Consider the following 23723-nt stretch of genomic DNA (forward strand, 5'->3'; position numbering starts at 1 on the left):
AGGAGTGAGGGAGGGCGGAGTGAGGGAGGGAGGAGTGAGGGAGGGGTGAGGGAGGGAGGAGTGAGGGAGGGAGGGGTAGAATGAGGTAAAGGAAGAAGTACAAAGGGAAGTGCTGTACCGTATCATAGCTACCGTAGCTGATAACAAGAGAGTGAGGAAATATAAAAATCGAGAAGGAGCAGAAGTGGAGAAGAGAAGATGGAAAGATGAGGAGATGAAGAGAAGGGCGCGTCCCAAATGACACCACTATAAAGAATAGGGGGCCATTTGGAACACAGATGAAGTGTAGTCCTACCTGGTACATGGAAATGCTTGGGGGCGTGGTTTGTGGTAGAATAACTAGGCCGTCCCTCCAGCGAGCCGTAATAGGGCGAGCTCCTGCCACTCTCAGAGCCTGCAGCCAGCACTAGCCAATCACAGCAAAGGAAACATGAGCATGAAGAAATCCTTTGTCCTGCCCTCCAGTCCCTCCCAACCAATCATAACCAAAGGAAAAGGTGATCAACAGTGTCTGCCAGGCAATCACCTGAGCCAATTAGATGCAGTATGCATTTCAACAGCATTGAGGAAAGGCATACTGCACTATCTGAGCACAGGAAGCTAGAAGGAATGTTATAAGTCTCCTTCCCCTTCTGATCACTGCTTTTAAATGAACTGACTGCTGTAAGTGATACGGTGGAAGATCTATCCACTGCTTTTACGGTCAGTGGCCAGAAATGGAATGAGATTGACAGGAAGAGGAGGAATGTATTTGTACAGCACTTTTAGAGACAGATGAATTCCAGAGTGCTTAACAGCAACCTGAGGCTAGACCCTCTTGCTCTTTAATGCATTTGTAAAAAGCGCGACACAAATACGATTTAATTGATTGAAAGGTTGATTGATTGGTTGATTGAGTGAGTGCGTGTGTGTGTGACTCACCGGGGTGTCCATAGTGCTGCGGTGAGCAAGGCGTGATGGGAGACATGGCTTGACGGCTGAAGGAGGGAGAGTCCATGTAGCTGGGGCTGGAACCCTGTCTCTGTTTCATGTCTACACTGTCATACAGCTTCTAGAGGGAGGGGGGGAGAAAGAGAGACAGAGATAGAGTGATGGGAAAGGGAAAAGAGAGGGAGATATACAGGGAGTCCATAACTATCCACTTATCCAAAGGCAACTAATCACAGAAACTCTTCTTCATTCTGTTGGAAACACGGTTACTAACCTGAGAATAGAGAGTCCCAAGTGACTGCAAAACAACAAGGTTACTAACCTGAGAATAGAGAGTCCCAGGTGAATGCAAAACAACACGGTTACTAACCTGAGAATAGAGAGTCCCAGGTGACTGCAAAACAACAAGGTTACTAACCTGAGAATAGAGAGTCCCAGGTGACTGCAAAACAACAAGGTTACTAACCTGAGAATAGAGAGTCCCAAGTGACTCCAAAACAACAAGGTTACTAACCTGAGAATAGAGAGTCCCAAGTGACTCCAAAACAACAAGGTTACTAACCTGAGAATAGAGAGTCCCAAGTGACTCCAAAACAACACGGTTACTAACCTGAGAATAGAGAGTCCCAGGTGACTCCAAAACAACACGGTTACTAACCTGAGAATAGAGAGTCCCAGGTGACTGTAAAACAACAAGGTTACTAACCTGAGAATAGAGAGTCCCAAGTGACTCCAAAACAACAAGGTTACTAACCTGAGAATAGAGAGTCCCAAGTGACTCCAAAACAACAAGGTTACTAACCTGAGAATAGAGAGTCCCAAGTGACTCCAAAACAACAAGGTTACTAACCTGAGAATAGAGAGTCCCAGGTGACTGTAAAACAACACGGTTACTAACCTGAGAATAGAGAGTCCCAAGTGACTGCAAAACAACACGATTACTAACCTGAGAATAGAGAGTCCCAAGTGACTGCAAAACAACACGGTTACTAACCTGAGAATAGAGAGTCCTAGGTGACTCCAAAACAACACGGTTACTAACCTGAGAATAGAGAGTCCCAAGTGACTGAAAAACAACAAGGTTACTAACCTGAGAATAGAGAGTCCCAAGTGACTCCAAAACAACACGGTTACTAACCTGAGAATAGAGAGTCCCAAGTGACTGAAAAACAACAAGGTTACTAACCTGAGAATAGAGAGTCCCAAGTGACTGAAAAACAACACGGTTACTAACCTGAGAATAGAGAGTCCCAGGTGACTCCAAAACAACACGGTTACTAACCTGAGAATAGAGAGTCCCAGGTGACTGTAAAACAACACGGTTACTAACCTGAGAATAGAGAGTCCCAGGTGACTGTAAAACAACACGGTTACTAACCTGAGAATAGAGAGTCCCAGGTGACTGTAAAACAACACAGTTACTAACCTGAGAATAGAGAGTCCCAGGTGACTGTAAAACAACACGGTTACTAACCTGAGAATAGAGAGTCCCAAGTGACTGTAAAACAACACGGTTACTAACCTGAGAATAGAGAGTCCCAAGTGACTCCAAAACAACACGGTTACTAACCTGAGAATAGAGAGTCCCAAGTGACTGTAAAACAACACGGTTACTAACCTGAGAATAGAGAGTCCCAAGTGACTCCAAAACAACACGGTTACTAACCTGAGAATAGAGAGTCCCAGGTGACTGTAAAACAACACGGTTACTAACCTGAGAATAGAGAGTCCCAGGTGACTGTAAAACAACAAGGTTACTAACCTGAGAATAGAGAGTCCCAGGTGACTGTAAAACAACAAGGTTACTAACCTGAGAATAGAGAGTCCCAAGTGACTCCAAAACAACACGGTTACTAACCTGAGAATAGAGAGTCCCAAGTGACTGTAAAACAACAAGGTTACTAACCTGAGAATAGAGAGTCCCAGGTGACTGTAAAACAACAAGGTTACTAACCTGAGAATAGAGAGTCCCAAGTGACTCCAAAACAACACGGTTACTAACCTGAGAATAGAGAGTCCCAGGTGACTGTAAAACAACACGGTTACTAACCTGAGAATAGAGAGTCCCAAGTGACTGTAAAACAACACGGTTACTAACCTGAGAATAGAGAGTCCCAAGTGACTCCAAAACAACACGGTTACTAACCTGAGAATAGAGAGTCCCAAGTGACTGAAAAACAACACGGTTACTAACCTGAGAATAGAGAGTCCCAGGTGACTGTAAAACAACAAGGTTACTAACCTGAGAATAGAGAGTCCCAAGTGACTCCAAAACAACAAGGTTACTAACCTGAGAATAGAGAGTCCCAAGTGACTCCAAAACAACAAGGTTACTAACCTGAGAATAGAGAGTCCCAAGTGACTCCAAAACAACAAGGTTACTAACCTGAGAATAGAGAGTCCCAGGTGACTGTAAAACAACACGGTTACTAACCTGAGAATAGAGAGTCCCAAGTGACTGCAAAACAACACGATTACTAACCTGAGAATAGAGAGTCCCAAGTGACTGCAAAACAACACGGTTACTAACCTGAGAATAGAGAGTCCTAGGTGACTCCAAAACAACACGGTTACTAACCTGAGAATAGAGAGTCCCAAGTGACTGAAAAACAACAAGGTTACTAACCTGAGAATAGAGAGTCCCAAGTGACTCCAAAACAACACGGTTACTAACCTGAGAATAGAGAGTCCCAAGTGACTGAAAAACAACAAGGTTACTAACCTGAGAATAGAGAGTCCCAAGTGACTGAAAAACAACACGGTTACTAACCTGAGAATAGAGAGTCCCAGGTGACTCCAAAACAACACGGTTACTAACCTGAGAATAGAGAGTCCCAGGTGACTGTAAAACAACACGGTTACTAACCTGAGAATAGAGAGTCCCAGGTGACTGTAAAACAACACGGTTACTAACCTGAGAATAGAGAGTCCCAGGTGACTGTAAAACAACACGGTTACTAACCTGAGAATAGAGAGTCCCAGGTGACTGTAAAACAACACGGTTACTAACCTGAGAATAGAGAGTCCCAAGTGACTGTAAAACAACACGGTTACTAACCTGAGAATAGAGAGTCCCAAGTGACTCCAAAACAACACGGTTACTAACCTGAGAATAGAGAGTCCCAAGTGACTCCAAAACAACAAGGTTACTAACCTGAGAATAGAGAGTCCCAAGTGACTCCAAAACAACAAGGTTACTAACCTGAGAATAGAGAGTCCCAAGTGACTGTAAAACAACAAGGTTACTAACCTGAGAATAGAGAGTCCCAGGTGACTGTAAAACAACAAGGTTACTAACCTGAGAATAGAGAGTCCCAAGTGACTCCAAAACAACACGGTTACTAACCTGAGAATAGAGAGTCCCAGGTGACTGTAAAACAACACGGTTACTAACCTGAGAATAGAGAGTCCCAAGTGACTGTAAAACAACACGGTTACTAACCTGAGAATAGAGAGTCCCAAGTGACTCCAAAACAACACGGTTACTAACCTGAGAATAGAGAGTCCCAAGTGACTGAAAAACAACACGGTTACTAACCTGAGAATAGAGAGTCCCAGGTGACTGTAAAACAACAAGGTTACTAACCTGAGAATAGAGAGTCCCAAGTGACTCCAAAACAACAAGGTTACTAACCTGAGAATAGAGAGTCCCAAGTGACTCCAAAACAACAAGGTTACTAACCTGAGAATAGAGAGTCCCAAGTGACTCCAAAACAACAAGGTTACTAACCTGAGAATAGAGAGTCCCAGGTGACTGTAAAACAACACGGTTACTAACCTGAGAATAGAGAGTCCCAAGTGACTGCAAAACAACACGATTACTAACCTGAGAATAGAGAGTCCCAAGTGACTGCAAAACAACACGGTTACTAACCTGAGAATAGAGAGTCCTAGGTGACTCCAAAACAACACGGTTACTAACCTGAGAATAGAGAGTCCCAAGTGACTGAAAAACAACAAGGTTACTAACCTGAGAATAGAGAGTCCCAAGTGACTCCAAAACAACACGGTTACTAACCTGAGAATAGAGAGTCCCAAGTGACTGAAAAACAACAAGGTTACTAACCTGAGAATAGAGAGTCCCAAGTGACTGAAAAACAACACGGTTACTAACCTGAGAATAGAGAGTCCCAGGTGACTCCAAAACAACACGGTTACTAACCTGAGAATAGAGAGTCCCAAGTGACTCCAAAACAACACGGTTACTAACCTGAGAATAGAGAGTCCCAAGTGACTCCAAAACAACAAGGTTACTAACCTGAGAATAGAGAGTCCCAAGTGACTCCAAAACAACAAGGTTACTAACCTGAGAATAGAGAGTCCCAAGTGACTGTAAAACAACAAGGTTACTAACCTGAGAATAGAGAGTCCCAGGTGACTGTAAAACAACACGGTTACTAACCTGAGAATAGAGAGTCCCAGGTGACTCCAAAACAACACGGTTACTAACCTGAGAATAGAGAGTCCCAAGTGACTGTAAAACAACACGGTTACTAACCTGAGAATAGAGAGTCCCAAGTGACTGTAAAACAACACGGTTACTAACCTGAGAATAGAGAGTCCCAAGTGACTGTAAAAGAAATACATGAGAAAGAAAGAAGGCAGAAGTCATTGTCTGAAGCATAATGGACCATTATCTCAACCGTGGAAATGGATTCAGTTCAGTCTACATTGACATCAATTTTAGAAATATACAGTATTTATTTCTCTTGTTGAACTGTCAGTGAATTTAGAGAAAATGTATAGGAAAATAACATAGGTGTATTTCCTGATAGCTTCATAGCACGTAATACCTCTCCATAGCTGAAGGCCTCTATGTCATCTGAGGAGTATCTGGGGTAGGGCTGGGAGGATGATATGGTAGGATGATGCTGTGGCTGGTAGGATGCTATGGTAGGATGATGCTGTGGCTGGTAGGATGATATGGTAGGATGATTCTGTGGCTGGGAGGATGATATGGTAGGATGATGCTCTGGCTGGTAGGATGATATGGTAGGATGATGCTGTGGCTGGTAGGATGATATGGTAGGATGATCCTGTGGCTGGTAAGATGATATGGTAGGATGATTCTGTGGCTGGTAGGATGATATGGTAGGATGATTCTGTGGCTGGTAGGATGATATGGTAGGATGATGCTGTTGCTGGTAGGATGATATGGTAGGATGATGCTGTTGCTGGTAGGATGATATGGTAGGATGATTCTGTGGCTGGTAGGATGATATGAGGTCAGGTGGCTGGACCTCATATATGGCCTTGAGCTTAGGCAGTGCGGCCAAGTCCTTATAGCCTGGCATCACATTCTCCACCCTGGCCTGGGACACGACACACACACACACACACACACACACACACACACACACACACACACACACACACACACACACACACACACACACACACACACACACACACACACACACACACACACACACACACACACACACACACACACACACACACACACACATACACACACACACACACACAAAGAAACAACCACACACACAGATACATGAAAGACATTTACACATGAAAACCCAATGACATGGATAGCGTGCTGCAGACTGTGAAGCATGCTGACAGTACAGCCATACACTGACACAACACACACTGTACAGTGAACATGTGACTGACTGCTGAATATGTACTGCAGGGTCTGACAACTCCCTGAGATGACCTCCAGCTCCACAAAGCAGTGAGAGAGAGCGAGAGAGAGATAGAGAGAGATAGATAGAGAGATAGAGAGCTTACTCTGTGTTCATCCATCACCCTGAGCAGAAAGGTCATGGATTACGATGCCAGAGCTCAGAGAACAAACACTGTCTCTACGTGTGTTTATGTGCATGCATGTGTAATCTAATATTTCCAACAGCAGTAGTGACTATGCAGGACAGTTCAGAAAAGACTAGTAGCAGTCCAAACAGAGCACACAGTCACACACACACAGGCTGTGTTCCAACATAACAGACGGACATAACAAGAGGACCTAGGTAGCAGTGTAAGGTGAGGTCAGGGGTCAGGGTTCAGGGTTCAGGGGTGAGTGATGAGTGGAGTATGAACAGGTGTCTCCTATCTGTATTGGGCAGGGCCACAGTGACAGTCACAATTATCTCTCCTTCCTCCCAGTGTGCACTTGTTCACTTCCCTTCACTGATTTAACATGGTCCACTCACACCTGCACAGTCGTGAAGAGGGCATGAGCGTGCCTCTTCCCCCTCAGGAGGCTGAAAAGATGGGCCCTCAGATCCTCAAAGAGTTATACAGCTGCACCATCGAGAGCATTTTGACTGGCTTCTTCACCACTTGGTATGGTAAATGCACCACCCACGACCGCAAGGCGCTACAGAGGGTGGTGCGGACTGCCCAGTACATCACGGGAGCCGAGCTCCCTGCCATCCAGAACCTCTATATTAAGAGGTGTCAGAGGAAGGCCCTAAAAAATTGCCAAAGACTCCCAAGTCATAGACTGTTCACTGTGCTACCGTCCAGCAAACGGTATCGGAGCATCGGCACTCAGACCAACAGACTCCGAGACAGCTTCTACCCCCAAACCACAAGACTGTTAAATAGTTCAATGAATGGTTACCCGGACTATCTGCACTGACTCTATCTCATATAGACTATACACACACTATATAAACACACTACACTAACACTCTCACACAAAACACACACACATTCACATACTGTACATACACACACACACACACACACACACACACACACACACACACACACACACACACACACACACACACACACACACACACACACACACACACACACACACACACACACACACACACACACACACACACACACACACACACACACACACACACACACTTACTGACAACACAAACACACATATACACTTACACAAACATACACACACACTTTTACACTTATCATACATATGCTGTTGCTACTCTGTTATTATCTATCCTGATGCCACTTTACCCCCCTTAATGTAAATATCTACCCCAATTACCTTGTTATTATCTATCCTGATGCCACTTTACCCCCCTTAATGTAAATATCTACCCCAATTACCTTGTTATTATCTATCCTGATGCCACTTTACCCCCCTTAATGTAAATATCTACCCCAATTACCTTGTTATTATCTATCCTGATGCCTAGTCACTTTACCCCCCTTAAAGTAAATATCTACCTCAATTACCTTGTTATTATCTATCCTGATGCCTAGTCACTTTACCCCCCTTAATGTAAATATCTACCTCAATTACCTTGTTATTATCTATCCTGATGCCTAGTCACTTTACCCACTTTACATCTCACGGTAAAGAATACATATAGTATTCATATTATGATAAATAATTCATTTGATTTAATAGGAAATTACATATGGTAGAGATTTCCTCTAGCCCAGGTTTACAGCAATCCAACTTTTTTAGATAGTGAGAAATAGTGAACGAGTGCACACTTCAGGAGAAAATGGATTTGTCCATTGGGTTTTTATATTCAAAGCTACTGAGCCATGAAGGTTGGGTGGAGGTAGAGGAAGATTGGCTAGTGATTGGTTACTCACACAGATGACACGACTGGGAGAGCCAATTGACGAGCCCGGTGGAGAGATGGATGTCTCTGACAGACGTCTGTGCTGTGGGAAGAAAGAAAAGAAAGAGATGAAGAAGTGTAAGAAAGAGAAACATTCCAGATGACATTGGGAAAAGTCTGTATTTTGTACTTATTAAGGATCCCCAATAGTTCTGCCAAGGCCGCAGCTACTCTCCCTGGGTTTTATTATGGATCCCCATTAGTTCCTGCCAAGGCAGCAGCTACTCTCCCTGGGGTTTATTATGGATCCCCATTAGTTCCTGCCAAGGCAGCAGCTACTCTCCCTGGGTTTTATTATGGATCCCCATTAGTTCCTGCCAAGGCAGCAGCTACTCTCCCTGGGTTTTATTATAGATCCCCATTAGTTCCTGCCAAGGCAGCAGCTACTGTCCCTGGGGTTTATTATGGATCCCCAATAGTTCCTGCCAAGGCAGCAGCTACTCTCCCTGGGGTTTATTATGGATCCCCATTAGTTCTGCCAAGGCAGCAGCTACTCTCCCTGGGTTTTATTATGGATCCCTATTAGTTCCTGCCAAGGCAGCAGCTACTGTCCCTGGGGATTATTATGGATCCCCATTAGTTCTGCCAAGGCAGCAGCTACTCTCCCTGGGTTTTATTATGGATCCCCATTAGTTCCTGCCAAGGCAGCAGCTACTGTCCCTGGGGATTATTATGGATCCCCATTAGTTCTGTCAAGGCAGCAGCTACTCTTCCTGGGGTTTATTATGGATCCCCATTAGTTCCTGCCAAGGCAGCAGCTACTCTCCCTGGGATTTATTATGGATCCCCATTAGTTCTGCCAAGGCAGCAGCTACTCTCCCTGGGTTGTATTATGGATCCCCATTAGTTCTGCCAAGGCAACAGCTACTCTCCCTGGGTTTATTATGGCTCCCCATTAGTTCTGCCAAGGCAACAGCTACTCTTCCTGGGGTTTATTATGGATCCCCATTAGTTCTGCCAAGGCAGAAGCTACTCTCCCTGGGGTTTATTAAGGATCCCCATTAGTTCTGCCAAGGCAGCAGCTACTCTCCCTGGGGTTTATTATGGATCCCCATTAGTTCTGCCAAGGCAACAGCTACACTTCCTGTGGTTTATTATGGATCCCCATTAGTTCTGCCAAGGCAACAGCTACTCTTCCTGGGGTTTATTATGGATCCCCATTAGTTCTGCCAAGGCAGCAGCTACTCTCCCTGGGGTTTATTAAGGATCCCCATTAGTTCTGCCAAGGCAGCAGCTACTCTCCCTGGGGTCTATTAAGGATCCCCATTAGTTCTGCCAAGGCAGCAGCTACTCTTCCTGGGTTTTATTATGGATCCCCATTAGTTCCTCCCGAGGCAGCAGCTACTCTCCCTGGGTTTTATTATGGATCCCCATTAGTTCCTGCCAAGGCAGCAGCTACTCTCCCTGGGTTTTATTATGGATCCCCATTAGTTCCTGCCAAAGCAGCAGCTACTCTCCCTGGGTTTTATTATGGATCCCCATTAGTTCTACCAAGGCAGAAGCTACTCTCCCTGGGTTTTATTATGGATCCCCATTAGTTCTACCAAGGGAACAGCTACTCTCCCTGGGTTTTATTATGGTTCCCCATTACTTCCTGCAAAGGCAGCAGCTACTCTCCCTGGGTTTTATTATGGATCCCCATTAGTTCCTGCCAAGGCAACAGCTACTCTCCCTGGGTTTTATTATGGATCCCAATCACTTCCTGCCAAGGCAGCAGCTACTCTCAGAGTGATATCTGTGTTTCTGTAGAGTAGAGTGATATCTGTGTTTCTGTAGAGTAGAGTGATATCTGTGTTTCTGTAGAGTAGAGTGATATCTGTGTTTCTGCAGAGTAAAGTGATATCTGTGTTTCTGTAGAGTAGAGTGATATCTGTGTTTCTGTAGAAGTAGAGTGATATCTGTGTTTCTGTAGAGTAGAGTGATATCTGTGTTTCTGTAGAAGTAGAGTGATATCTGTGTTTCTGTAGAGTAGAGTGATATCTGTGTTTCTGTAGAGTAGAGTGATATCTGTGTTTCTGTAGAGTAGAGTGATATCTGTGTTTCTGTAGAGTAGAGTGATATCTGTGTTTCTGTAGAAGTAGAGTGATATCTGTGTTTCTGTAGAAGTAGAGTGATATCTGTGTTTCTGTAGAGTAGAGTGATATCAGTGTTTCGGTAGAGTAGAGTGATATCTGTGTTTCTGTAGAGTAGGGTGATATCTGTGTTTCTGTAGAAGTAGAGTGATATCTGTGTTTCTGTAGAGTAGAGTGATATCTGTGTTTCTGTAGAAGTAGAGTGATATCTGTGTTTCTGTAGAGTAGAGTGATATCTGTGTTTCTGTAGAGTAAAGTGCCGTTTGTTTCTGTCTCACCCTGAGTCTTCTCTCTGATCTGGCTGCTTGCTTACACAAAGGGTGCCACACCTCACCACCTGAGAGAGAGAGAGAGAGAGAGAGAGAGAGAGAGAGAGAGAGAGAGAGAGAGAGAGAGAGAGAGAGAGAGAGAGAGAGAGAGAGAGAGAGAGAGGACTCGTACATTTCCTCGGCGAAAACAATGTACTGAGCAAATGTCAAATTGTCTTTTAGCAAATTACTGTACGACAGACCACATATTCACCCTGCATACCCTATTTGGCAAACAAACAAACCAAAACAAAGGCAAACTCTTCTCATGCTTTGTTGATTAATAAAAAAAACATTTGACTCAATTTGGCACAAGGGTCTCCTACACAAATTGATGGAAAGTGGTGTTGGGGGAAAAAGATACAACATTATGAAATCCATGTACACAAACAACAAGTGTGCGGTTAAAATTGGCATAAAACACACACATTTCTTTCCACAGGGCCAGGGGGTGAGACAGGGATGCAGCTTAAGCCCCACTCTCTTCAACATATATATCAACGAATTGGCGAAGGCACTAGAACAGTCTGCAGCACCCGGCCTCAACCTACAAGAATCTGAAGTCAAATGTCTACTGTTTGCTGATGATCTGGTGCTTCTGTCCCCAACCAAGGAGGGCCTACAGCAGCACCTAGATCTTCTGCACAGATTCTGTTAGAACTGGGCCCTGACTGTAAATCTCAGTAAGACTAAAATAATGGTGTTCCAAAAAAGGTCCAGTTGCCAGGACCACAAATACAAATTCCATGTAGACACTGTTGCCCTAGAGCACACAAAAAACAATACATACCTCAGCCTAAACATCAGTGCCACATGTAACTTCCACAAAGCTGTGAACAATCTGAGAGGCAAGAAGGGCCTTCTATGCCATCAAAAGGAACATAACATTTGACATACCAATTAAGACCTGGCTAAAAATACTTGAATAGAACCCATTGCCCTTTATGGTTGTGAGGTCTGGGGTCTGCTCACCAACCAATAATTCACAAATGGGACAAAGACCAAATTGAGAATCTGCATCCAGAATTCAGCAAAAATATCCTCTGTGTACAACGTAAAACACCAAATAATGCATGCAGAGCAGAATTAGGCCGTTACCTGCTAATGATCAAAATCCTGAAAAGATTCTACAACCACCTAAAAGGAAACAATTTCCAAACCTTCCATAACAAAGTCATCACCTACAGAGAGATGAACCTGGTGAAGAGTCCCCTAAGCAAGCTGATCCTGGGGCTCTGTTCACAAACACAAACAGACCCCCACAGAGCCCCAGGACAGCAACACAATTAGACCCAACCAAATCATGAGAAAACAAAAAGATAATTACTTGACACATTGGAAAGAATGAACAAAAAACAGAGCCAACTAGAATGCTATTTGGTCCTAAACAGAGAACACACAGCGGCAGAATACCTGACCACTTTGAATGACCCAAAATTAAGGAAGACTTTGAATATGTACAGACTCAGTGAGCATAGCCGTGCTATTGAGAAAGGCCGCCGTAGGCAGACCTGTCTCTCAAGAGAAGACAGGCTATGTGCACACTCCCCACAAAATGAGGTAGAGACTGAGGTGCACTTCCTAACCTCCTGCCAAATGTATGACCATATTAGAGACACATATTTCCCTCAGATTACATTGACCCACAAAGAGTTTGAAAACAAATCCAATTTTGATAAACTCCCATATCTATTGGGTGAACTACCACATGTTTCCAATGCCAATAAAGCCCTTAAATTGAAATTTAATTGACAGAGAGAGACAGAAGGAGAGAGACAGAGAGAGATATGACAGAGAGAGATATGACATAATATGGCATTTGTAATGTCTTTATTCTTTTGGAACTTCTATGTAGTGTAATGTTTACTGTTCATTTTTATTCATTATCATTATGAGTTTTATAAATCAGTGATGCTGTGTGTGTGTGTGTGTGTGTGTGTGTGTGTGTGTGTGTGTGTGTGTGTGTGTGTGTGTGTGTGTGTGTGTGTGTGTGTGTGTGTGTGTGTGTGTGTGTGTGTGTGTGTGTGTGTGTGTTACCATGCAGGTACATTTCTTCTCCCTCTGTGAACATCATGTGACATCGGGCACAGCGGGCACAGGTAGGGTGGTAGTGCTTACCCCCTGCCTGGAAACAGAGAGAGAGAGACCGTAGTAAGACATAAACAGTAGAAAGAGCAGGAGCAGGAGAAGAACAGAGCACTAGAGGAGAGAATCAGACTGCTGGAGGAGAGGGTGAGGGGGATGGAGTGTGACAGAGAACAACCTACTAGAAGCCAGCAGAACAGCCCACCTCAGCTCCTGACAAAAGTCTCGACACCAAAGCAAAAGAGTCCACCCCTGACCATAGCGTCGAAATCACAGCAGAACAGACAAATGAAGAACCCCAAGTCCAGGGTATCTCACCCCCTCTGAGCAGCCCCCCTGTCAGCCACCCTGATAGGCCTCCTGACAACCCCCCCACCGACTGAGGACATACGCAAGACACAGATTGTACTCCCTATGGACTCAAACCGGAAATATATACAAGAAACATTTTGTGTCTAAACTCTGGTGTCCAAACACCCAGCACGCCCTAGACCTTCTGACCAACTAGATTCACCCAGCCACATAATAATACATACAGGCACAAACGACCTGGGATCACAGCAGGACAGGGTGGCCACAGTTCTCAAGGGAGTGATTGAAAAAGCTTATTCTAATTTCCCCAACACATAAGTGGTTATCTCTACCCTGCTACCATGAAAATACTCCCACCATACCATATCTCTACCCTGCTACCATACAGCGGGTAAACGCAAGTATTTCCCGTGACTGTGCGTCAAAACCAAATGTTTTCCTGGCCCACCACTCCACCCTGGACTTGAACAGCCTTTACGACCAGGTCCACCTATACAAGGCAGCAGTGCCCATCTTCGCCTGGACCCTAAAGGACATCGCTTTCAAATGCAGCTCTTCACGCAGCTCTTCACACAGCGCAACAGATCAATAGACACCCTGTCCAGATCAGCGAGACACTCTCCCAGACCTGCGGGACCCCCCTGGACCTACACATAGAGGACCCACATCCAAACCACAAAACCACCAGCCACATCCACACCCCTGCCCCAACCAATCATCACCCCCCCAAGTCAACAATGCCCACACCCCATTTAGGCCCCTCAGATCAGACCCATACCCCTGCTGCCCACACAATGCCCCCCACCCCCGCAAAGAGGGCCTCAACATGGACGTCACACATACGCCCAGGCCGTGAGCGGGCAAACAGGCCCAAACCCCACTCTTACACTAGCCCAAGTCAATGGAATGTACCAGATGCTCAGCAGGCTCTGCTCACACTTACTGGTCTGAGACCAAACCACACAACCAACAACATTGGACACTTTATGGAACACAAAGCCTTCACTATCTCATCCTGGAATATCCCAGGCCTGAGGTCATCTGCCTTTGGCCTAAAGAGCAGGAACCTGAACTTCGGAAATACAGACATTGTCATCCTACAAGAAACATGGTATAGAGGAGACGGACCCACTGCTTGCCCTCTAGGTTACAGAGAGCTGGTATTCCCATCCACCAAACTAACAGGTGTGAAACAGGGAAGGGACTCAGGGAGTATGCTAATTTAGTATAGAGCAGACCTAACTCACTCTATTATATTAATCAAAACAGGAACCTTTTACATTTGACTAGAAATTCAAAGGGAAATGATCTTAACAGAGAAAAATGTCCTCCTGTGTACTACCTATATCCCCCCACTAGAATCCCCATACTTTAATGAAGACAGCTTCTCCATCCTGGAGGGGTAAATCAATCATTTTCAGGCCCAGGGACATGTACTAGTCTGTAGTGACCTAAATGCCAGAACCGGACAAGAACCTGACACCCTCAGCCCACAGGGGGACAAACACATGCCTGGAGGTGACAGCATTCAAGGGGACTCTTATGGTAGGTACAGCTATAGATCATCTCTTGGCAGTAGTACTGTAGACTACAGCAGCAGCGCCTCTTCAATCTCAGGAGGAGGTTCGGTCAAAAATAAATTCGGCTTGAGAAATTCGGCTTGTCACCAAAAACACTCACAAACTTTTACAGATGCACAATCGAGAGCATCCTGTCGGGCTGTATCACCGCCTGGTACAACAACCACCCGAGCCACTGCCTGTTCACCCCGACATCATCCAGAAGGCGAGGTCAGTACAGGTGCATCAAAGCGGGGACTGAGAGACTGAAAAACAGCTTCTATCTCAAGCCATCAGACTGTTAAACAGCCATCACTAACATTGAGTGGCTGCTGCCAACATACTGAGTCATCTCTAGCCACTTTAATAATGAAAAAATTGATGTAATAAATGTATCACTAGCAACTTTAAACAATGCAACATTATATAAAATGGCGCCGGATGAAATCAGCAGTTTTACGGGCGCCCAACCAATTGTGCTATTATGTGTTTTTTTCGCGATATTTGTACATTTATTTTGTACATAATGTTTCTGCAGCCGTATCTCATGGCAGAAAAGAGCTTATGGATATGACAGTGATCACTCACCTCGGATTAGACAAAGATTTTTTCAACAACAAGCAAGACTCACATGATATTCTTCAAACATCCGGCAGGGCCGACATCCCAGTTATTCGCCAAACGAAGCGATGGAGGTACAGAGGACGAAGAGCCGGATGCCTCGTCAGGACCCGCAGAAGGCGAGTAGGAAAGCTGCCGTTACCGTCAATATTACTCGCCAACGTGCAATCATTGGACAATAAATTAGACGAGGTACGATCACGAATATCCTACCAACGGGACATCAAAAACTGTAATATCCTATGTTTCACGGAATTGTGGCTGAATGACGACATGGATATTCAGCTAGCGGGATATACGCTGCACCGGCAAGATAGAACAGCACACTCCGCGAGGGGGGGGGGCGGTCTGTGCATATTTGTAAACAACAGCTGGTGCACGAAATCTGATGAAGTCTCTAGATTTTGCTCGTCTGAAGTAGAGTATATTGTGATAAATTGCAGGCCACACTACTTGCCTAGAGAGTTTTCAGCTATACTTTTCGTGGCTGTTTATTTACCACCACAGATGCTGGCACTAAGACCACACTCAGTCAGCTGTATAACGTAAATAAGCTAACAGGAAACCACTCACCCAGAGGCGGCGCTCCTAGTGTCCGGAGACTTTAATTAATGCAGGGAAACTTAAATCAGTTCTACAAAATCTCTATCAACATAGTAAATGTGCAACCAGAGGGATAAAAATTGTAGATCACCTGTACTCCACACACAAAGACGCGTACAAAGCTCTCGCTCGCCCTCCATTTGGTAAATCCGACCACAACTCTATCCTCCTGATTCCTGCTTACAAGCAAAAATTAAAGCAGGAAGCACCAGTGAATTGGTCTATAAAAAAAGTGGTCAGATGAAGCAGATGCTAAACTACAGGACTGTTTTGCTATCACAGACTGGAACATGTTCCTGGATTCCTCCGATGACATTGATGAATACACCACATTAGTCACTGGCTATATCAATAAGTGCATCGAGGACATCATCCCCACAGTGACTGTACGTACATACCCCAACCAGAAGCAATGGAATACAGGCAACATTCGCACTGAGCTAAAGGGTAGAGCTGCCGCTTTCAAGGTGCGGGACTCTAACCCGGAAGCTTACAAGAAATCCTGCTATGCCCTGCGACGAACCATGAAACAGGCAAAGCGTCAATACAGGGCTAAGATTGAATCATACTACACCAACTCCGACGTTCGTCGGATGTGGCAGGGCTTGCAAACTATTACAGACTACGAAGGGAAGCACAGCCGCGAACTGCCCAGTGACACGAGCCTACCAGACGAGCTAAATCACTTCTATACTCGCTTCGAGGCAAGCAACACTGAGGCATGCATGAGTGCATCAGCTGTTACGGACGACTGTTTGATCACGCTCTCCGTAGCCGACATGAGTAAGAGCTTTAAACAGGTCAACTTACACAAGGCTGCGGGGCCAGACAGATTACCAGGACGTGTGCTCCCGGCATGTGCTGACCAACTGGCAGGTGTTTTCACTGACATTTTCAACATGTCCCTGATTGAGTCTGTAATACCAACATGTTTCAAGCAGACCACCATAGTCCCTGTGCCGAAGAACACAAAGGAAACCAGCCTAAATGACTACTGACACGTAGGACTCACGTCCGTAGCCATGAAGTGCTTTGAAAGGCTGGTAATGGCTCACATCAACACCATTATCCCAGAAACCCTAGACCCACTCCAATTTGCATACCGCCCAGACAGATCAACAGATGACGCAATCTCTATTGCACTCCACACTGCCCTTTCCCACCTGGACAAAAGGAACACCTATGTGAGAATGCTATTCATTGACTACAGCTCAGCATTCAACACCATAGTACCCTCAAAGCTCATCACCAAGCTAAGGAACCTGGGACTAAACACCTCCTCTGCAACTGGATCCTGGACTTCCTGACAGGGTAGGTAGCAACACATCTGCCACGCTGATACTCAACACTGGAGCTCCCCAGGGGTGCGTGCTCAGTCCCCTCCTGTACTCCCTGTTCATCCATGACTGCAATGCCAGGCACGACTCCAACACCATCATTGAGTTTAAGTTTGCAGATGAGACAACCGACAACGACGAGACAGCCTATAGGGAGGAGGTCAGAGACCTGGCCGGGGGGTACCAGAATAACAACCTATCCCTCAACGTAACCAAGACTAAGGAGATGAATGTGGACTACAGGAAAAGGAGCACCGAGCACGCCCCCATTCTCATCGATGGGGCTGTAGTGGAGTAGGTTTAGAGCTTCAAGTTCCTCGGTGTCCACATCAACAACAAACTAGAATGGTCCAAACATACCAAGACAGTCGTGAAGAGGGCACGACAAAGCCTATTCCCCCTCAGGAAACTAAAAAGATTTGGCATGGGTCCTGAGATCCTCAAAAGGTTCTACAACTGCAACATCGAGAGCATCCTGACCGGTTGGTTCACTGCCTGGTACGGCAATTGCTCGGCCTCCGACCGCAAGGCACTTCAGAGGGTAGTGCGTACAGCCCAGTACATCACTGGGGCAAAGCTGCCTGCCATCCAGGACCTCTACACCAGGCAGTGTCAGAGGAAGGCCCTAAAAATTGTCATAGACTGTTCTCTCTACTACCGCATGGCAAGCAGTACCGGAGGGCCAAGTCTCGGACAAAGGCTTCTCAACAGTTTTTACCCCCCAATGCATAAGACTCCTGAACAGGTAACCAAATGGTTATCCGGACAATTTGCATTATGTGCCCCCCCCCAACCCCTCTTTTTACGCTGCTGCTACTCTCTGTTTACCATATATGCATAGTCACTTTAACTTCTTTGGGACTGGGGGGCAGTATTGAGTAGCTTGGATAAAAAGGTGCCCAGAGTAAACTGCCTGCTACGCAGTTCTAAAAGCTATAATATGCATATAATTAGTAGATTTGGATGGAAAACACTCTGAAGTTTCTAAAACTGTTTGAATGATGTCTGTGAGTATAACAGAACTCATATGGCAGGCAAAAACATGAGAAAGAATCCAACCAGGAAGTGGGAAATCTGAGGTTTGTAGTTTTTCAAGTCATAGCCTATCAAATATACAGTGTATATGTGGTCATATTGCACTTCCTAAGGCTTCCACTAGATCCACAGTCTTTAGAACCTTGTTTGATGCTTCTACTGTGAAGGAGGGGGGAATGAGAGCTGTTTGAGTCAGGGGTCTGGCAGAGTGCAACGAGCTCAGTCTCGCACTCTCCCGTGAGAGTTAGCTGCGTTCCATTGCATTTCTACAGACAAAGGAATTCTCCGGTTGAAACATTATTGAAGATTTATGATAAAAACATCCTAAAGATTGATTCTATACTTCGTTTGACATGTTTCTACGAACTGTAATATGACTTTTCGTCTGAACTTTCGCCTGGACTTGCCCGAGCCTCCTGAGTTTGGATTTGTGTACTAAACGCGCGAACAAAAAGGAGGCATTTGGACATAAATGATGGACTTTATCGAACAAAACAAACATTTATTGTGGAACTGGGATTCCTGGGAGTGCATTCTGATGAAGATCATCAAAGGTAAGTGAATATTTATAATGCTATTTCTGACTTATGTTGACTCCACAACATGGCGGGTATCTGTATGGCTTGTTTTTTGTGGCTGAGCGCCGTACTCAGATTATTGCATGGTGTGCTTTTTGCGGAAAGTTTTTTTGAAATCTGACACAGTGGTTGCATTAAGGAGAAGTTTATCTATAATTCCATGCATAACAATTGTATCTTTTATCAATGTTTATTATGAGTATTTCTGTAAATTGATGTGGCTCTCTGCAAAATCACTGGATGTTTTGGAACTACTGAACATAACACAGCAATGTAAACTGAGATTTTTGGATATAAATATTAACTTTATCGAACAAAACATACATGTATTGTGTAACATGAAGTCCTATGAGTGTCATCTGATGAAGATCATCAAAGGTTAGTGATTCATTTTCTCTCTATTTCTGCTTTTTGTCACTCCTCTCTTTGGCTGGAAAAATGGCTGTGTTTTTCTGTGACTAGGTGCTGACCTAACATAATCGTTTCGTGTGTTTTCGTTGTAAAGCCTTTTTGAAATCGGACACTGTGGCTGGATTTACAGCAAGTTTATCTTTAAAATGGTGTAAAATACTTGTATGTTTGAGGAATTTTAATTATGGGATTTCTGTTATTTTGAATTTGGCGCCCTGCAATTTCACTGGCAGTTGGCGAGGTGGGACGCTACCGTCCCGAATATCCCAGAGAGGTTAACTATACATTCATGTACATACTACCTCAATTGGCCCGACCAACCAGTGCTCCCGCACATTGGCTAACCAGGCTTATCTGCATTGTGTCCCACCACCCGCCAACCCCTCTTTTTACGCTACTGCTACTCTCTGTTCATCATATATGCATAGTCACTTTAACCATACCTAATTGTACATACTACCTCAATAAGCCTGACTAACCGGCGTCTGTATATAGCCTTTCTACTGTTATTTTCAAATGTCTTTTTACTGTTGTTTTATTTCTTTACTTACCTACACACACACACACACATACCTTTTTTGGGACTATTGGTTAGAGCCTGTAAGTAAGCATTTCACTGTAATGTGAAATGCTGTATGCTGTTGTATTCGGCGCACGTGACAAATAAACTTTGATTTGATTTTATATAATGTTTACATACCCTACATTACTCATCTCATATGTATATAGTGTACTCTATACCATCTACTAGAGGTCGACCGATTAATCGGAATGGCCGATTAATTAGGGCCGATTTCAAGTTTTCATAACAATCGTAAATCGGTATTTTTGGACACCGATTTGGTCGTTTTTTTTTTTTTTTTTTACACCTTTATTTATCTAGGCAAGTCAGTTAAGAACACATTCTTATTTTCTATGACGGCGTAGGAACGGTGGGTTAACTGCCTTGTTCAGGGGCAGAACGACAGATTTTTACCTTGTCAGCTCGGGGATTCAATCTTGCAAACTTACGGTTAACTAGTCCAACGCTCTAACCACCTGCCTTACATTGCACTCCACGAGGAGCCTGCCTGTTACGCGAATGCAGTAAGAAGCCAAGGTAAGTTGCTAGCTAGCATTAAACTTATCTTATAAAAAACAATCAATCAATCAATCATAATCACTATGTCACACCCTGGCCTTAGTTATCTTTGTTTTCTTTATTATTTTAGTTAGGTCAGGGTGTGACATGGGGGATGTTTTGTATTGTCTAGGGTTTTTTGTATGTTTATGGGGCAGTGTTCAGTCTAGGTGTATGTATGTCTATGGTTGCCTAGATTGGTTCTCAATTAGAGACAGCTGTCTATCATTGTCTCTGATTGGGAACCATATTTAGGCAGCCATATTCATTAGGTAGTTCGTGGGTGAATGACTATGTCTATGTTGCATGTCTGCACATTGTTTATATAGCTTCACGTTCGTCGGTTTGTTGTTTTGTTTAGTTTTGTATAGTGTTCTTCGTTTTCGTCTTCAATAAAAAAGAAGAATGTATTGTTATCACGCTGCGCCTTGGTCCTCCTCTCTACAATGTTACGACGATCGTGACACACTAGTTAACTACACATGGTTGATGATATTACTAGTTTTTCTAGCGTGTCCTGCATTGCATATAATCGATGCGGTGCGCATTCGCGAAAAAGGACTGTCATTGCTCCAACGTGTACCTAACCATAAACATCAATACACAAGTATATATTTTTAAACCTGCATATTTAGTTAATATTGCCTGCTAACATTAATTTCTTTTAACTAGGGAAATTGTGTCACTTCTCTTGCAACAGAGTCAGGGTATATACAGCAGTTTGGGTCGCCTGGCTCGGTGCGAACTAATTAGCCAGAATTATTATGACATAACATTGACGGTTGTACAATGTAACAGCAATATTTAGACTTAGGGATGCCACCCGTTAGATAAAATACGGAATGGTTCCGTATTTCACTGAAAGAATAAACGTTTTGTTTTCGAAATGATAGTTTCCGGATTCAACCATATTAATGACCAAAGGCTCGTATTTCTGTGTGTTATTATGTTATAATTAAGTCTATGATTTGATATTTGATAGAGCAGTCTGACTGAGCGATGGTAGGCTGCAGCAGGCTCGTACGCATTCATTCAAACAGCACTTTCGTGTGTTTTGCCAGCAGCTCTTCGCAATGCTTCAAGCAGTGAGCTGTTTATGACTTCAAGCCTATCAACTCCGAGATTAGGCTGGTGTAACCGATGTGAAATGGCTAGCTAGTTAGCGGGGTGCGCGCTAATAGCATTTCAATCGGTGACGTCACTCGCTCTGAGACTTGGAGTGTTCTTCCCCTTGCTCTGCAAGGGCCGCGGCTTTTGTGGAGCGATTGGTAACGATGCTTCGAGGGTGGCTGTTGTCGATGTGTTCCTGATTCGAACATGTTTCATGATTTATTTGAGGCTAAATTGATTTAATTGATGTATTATATTAAGTTAAAATAAGTGTTCATTCAGTATTGTTGTAATTGCCATTATTAAAAAAAAAATAATAATAATTGCCGATTAACCGGTATCGGCTTTTTTTGGTCCTCCAATAATCGGTATCGGTATCGGCGTTGAAAAATCATTATCAGTCAACCTCTACCATCTACTGCATCTTGCCTATGCCGTTCGGCCATCGCTCATTCATATATTTTTATGTACATATTTTTATTCATTCCTTTACACTTGTGTGTATAAGGTAGTTGTTGTGAAATTGTTATGTTAGATTACTTGTTAGATATTACTGCATGGTCGGAACTAGAAGCACAAGCATTTCGCTACACTCGCATTAACATCTGCTAACCATGTGTATGTGACAAATAAAATTTGATTTGATTTGATCACTAAAACAATACAGAAATATACTACGGAAAAAGAAAGAACAGCACGTCAGAAATCAGCTCAATGTAATTGAAGAATCCATAGACTCTAACCATTTCTGGGAAAATTGGAAAAAAATAAACAGCAGACTGAGAAAATGTAAAATTGGATTTTTAACAAATTATCGTACGACAGACCACAATTTTGATGAACTCCCATATCTACTGGGTGAAATACCACAGTGTGCCATCACAGTAGCAATATTTGTGACCTGTTGCCACAAGAAAAGGGCAACCAGTGAATGACAAACCCATATTTATGTTTACTTATTTTCTCTTTTGTACTTTAACCATTTGCACATCGTTACAACACTGTATATATACATAATATGACATTTGTGATGTCTTTATTCTTTTGGATCTTCTGTGAGTGTAATGTTTACTGTTAATTTTTATTGTTTATTTCACTTGTGTATATTATCTACTTCACTTGCTTTGCCAATTTTAACATATGTTTCCCATGCCAATAAAGCCCCTTGAATTTAATTGAATTGAGAGAGGGATAGAGACAGACAGGGAGAGAGAGAAAGAAATGACTAGCTACAGACTCAGTGAGCACAGTCTGGCTATAGAGACCTGTCGTCACAGGCAAACCTGGCTTCCCTGAGAGGACAGGCTGTGCTCGCTCTGCTCCAGGGGACAGGTAGAGACAGAGCTGCATTTCCTATCACACTGTGACAAATACTCAGACCTAAGATAATCTTACTTTCCCAAAATGTTCATTCAGTACAAAGTATGTATTGGGTGAAAAGCCAAATATGTGTCCTCCTGCCACAACCTTAGGGACAGGCAGTGAAAATTGCAATGTCATGTCAATAATATTTCCCATTTAGTTTTGTTTTGGCTTTCATACCATGTCATGTGTCTTCTCAGTCCTGTTGAGACTGGTCCACTACCATGTCATGTGTCTTCTCAGTCCTGTTGAGACTGGTCCACTACCATGTCATGTGTCTTCTCAGTCCTGTTGAGACTGGTCCACTACTATCACTTTCATGTATTGTTATTCTCATTAATATTGTTGTTGTAGTTGCTCTTAATGCTAATCCCATTTCCACTACTACTATTATTGTTGTTGTTGGTCCCACCATTTTAGCTATATGTATACTTTGACAATGTAAGTAATTTAACTTGCCATGTCAATAAAGTCTATTGAATTGAATTGAATTGAGAGAGAGAGATACACACAGAGAGAGAGATACAGAGAGAAATAGAGAGATACAGAGAGAGATACAGAGAGAGAGACAGAGACATACAGAGAGAGAGAGAGAGAGAGAGAGAGAGAGAGAGAGAGAGAGAGAGAGAGAGAGAGAGAGAGAGAGAGAGGGAGAGTGGACGAGAGAGAGAGGGAGAGTGGACAAGAGAGAGAGAGAGAG

At 43.8% G+C, this 23723-nt stretch overlaps 1 protein-coding gene across 1 annotated transcript in view; it reads right to left on the reverse strand.

The window, feature by feature from the left end:
• Positions 1-23723, reverse strand: part of LOC139581652 (actin-binding LIM protein 3-like) — a 94368-nt gene that overhangs the window by 18297 nt on the left and 52348 nt on the right. The window contains exons 7-13 of the mRNA XM_071411637.1: positions 12928-13015; positions 10861-10919; positions 8482-8553; positions 5724-6242; positions 5477-5500; positions 922-1051; positions 296-406 (exon numbers count right to left, since the gene is read on the reverse strand). Of these exons, the coding sequence (XP_071267738.1) occupies positions 296-406; positions 922-1051; positions 5477-5500; positions 5724-6242; positions 8482-8553; positions 10861-10919; positions 12928-13015 (1003 nt within the window). The remainder of the gene's footprint in view (positions 1-295; positions 407-921; positions 1052-5476; positions 5501-5723; positions 6243-8481; positions 8554-10860; positions 10920-12927; positions 13016-23723) is intronic.

The sequence above is a fragment of the Salvelinus alpinus genome, chromosome 7 (genome assembly GCF_045679555.1).
Source record: "Salvelinus alpinus chromosome 7, SLU_Salpinus.1, whole genome shotgun sequence".
NCBI classification, from domain to species: Eukaryota; Metazoa; Chordata; class Actinopteri; order Salmoniformes; family Salmonidae; genus Salvelinus; species Salvelinus alpinus.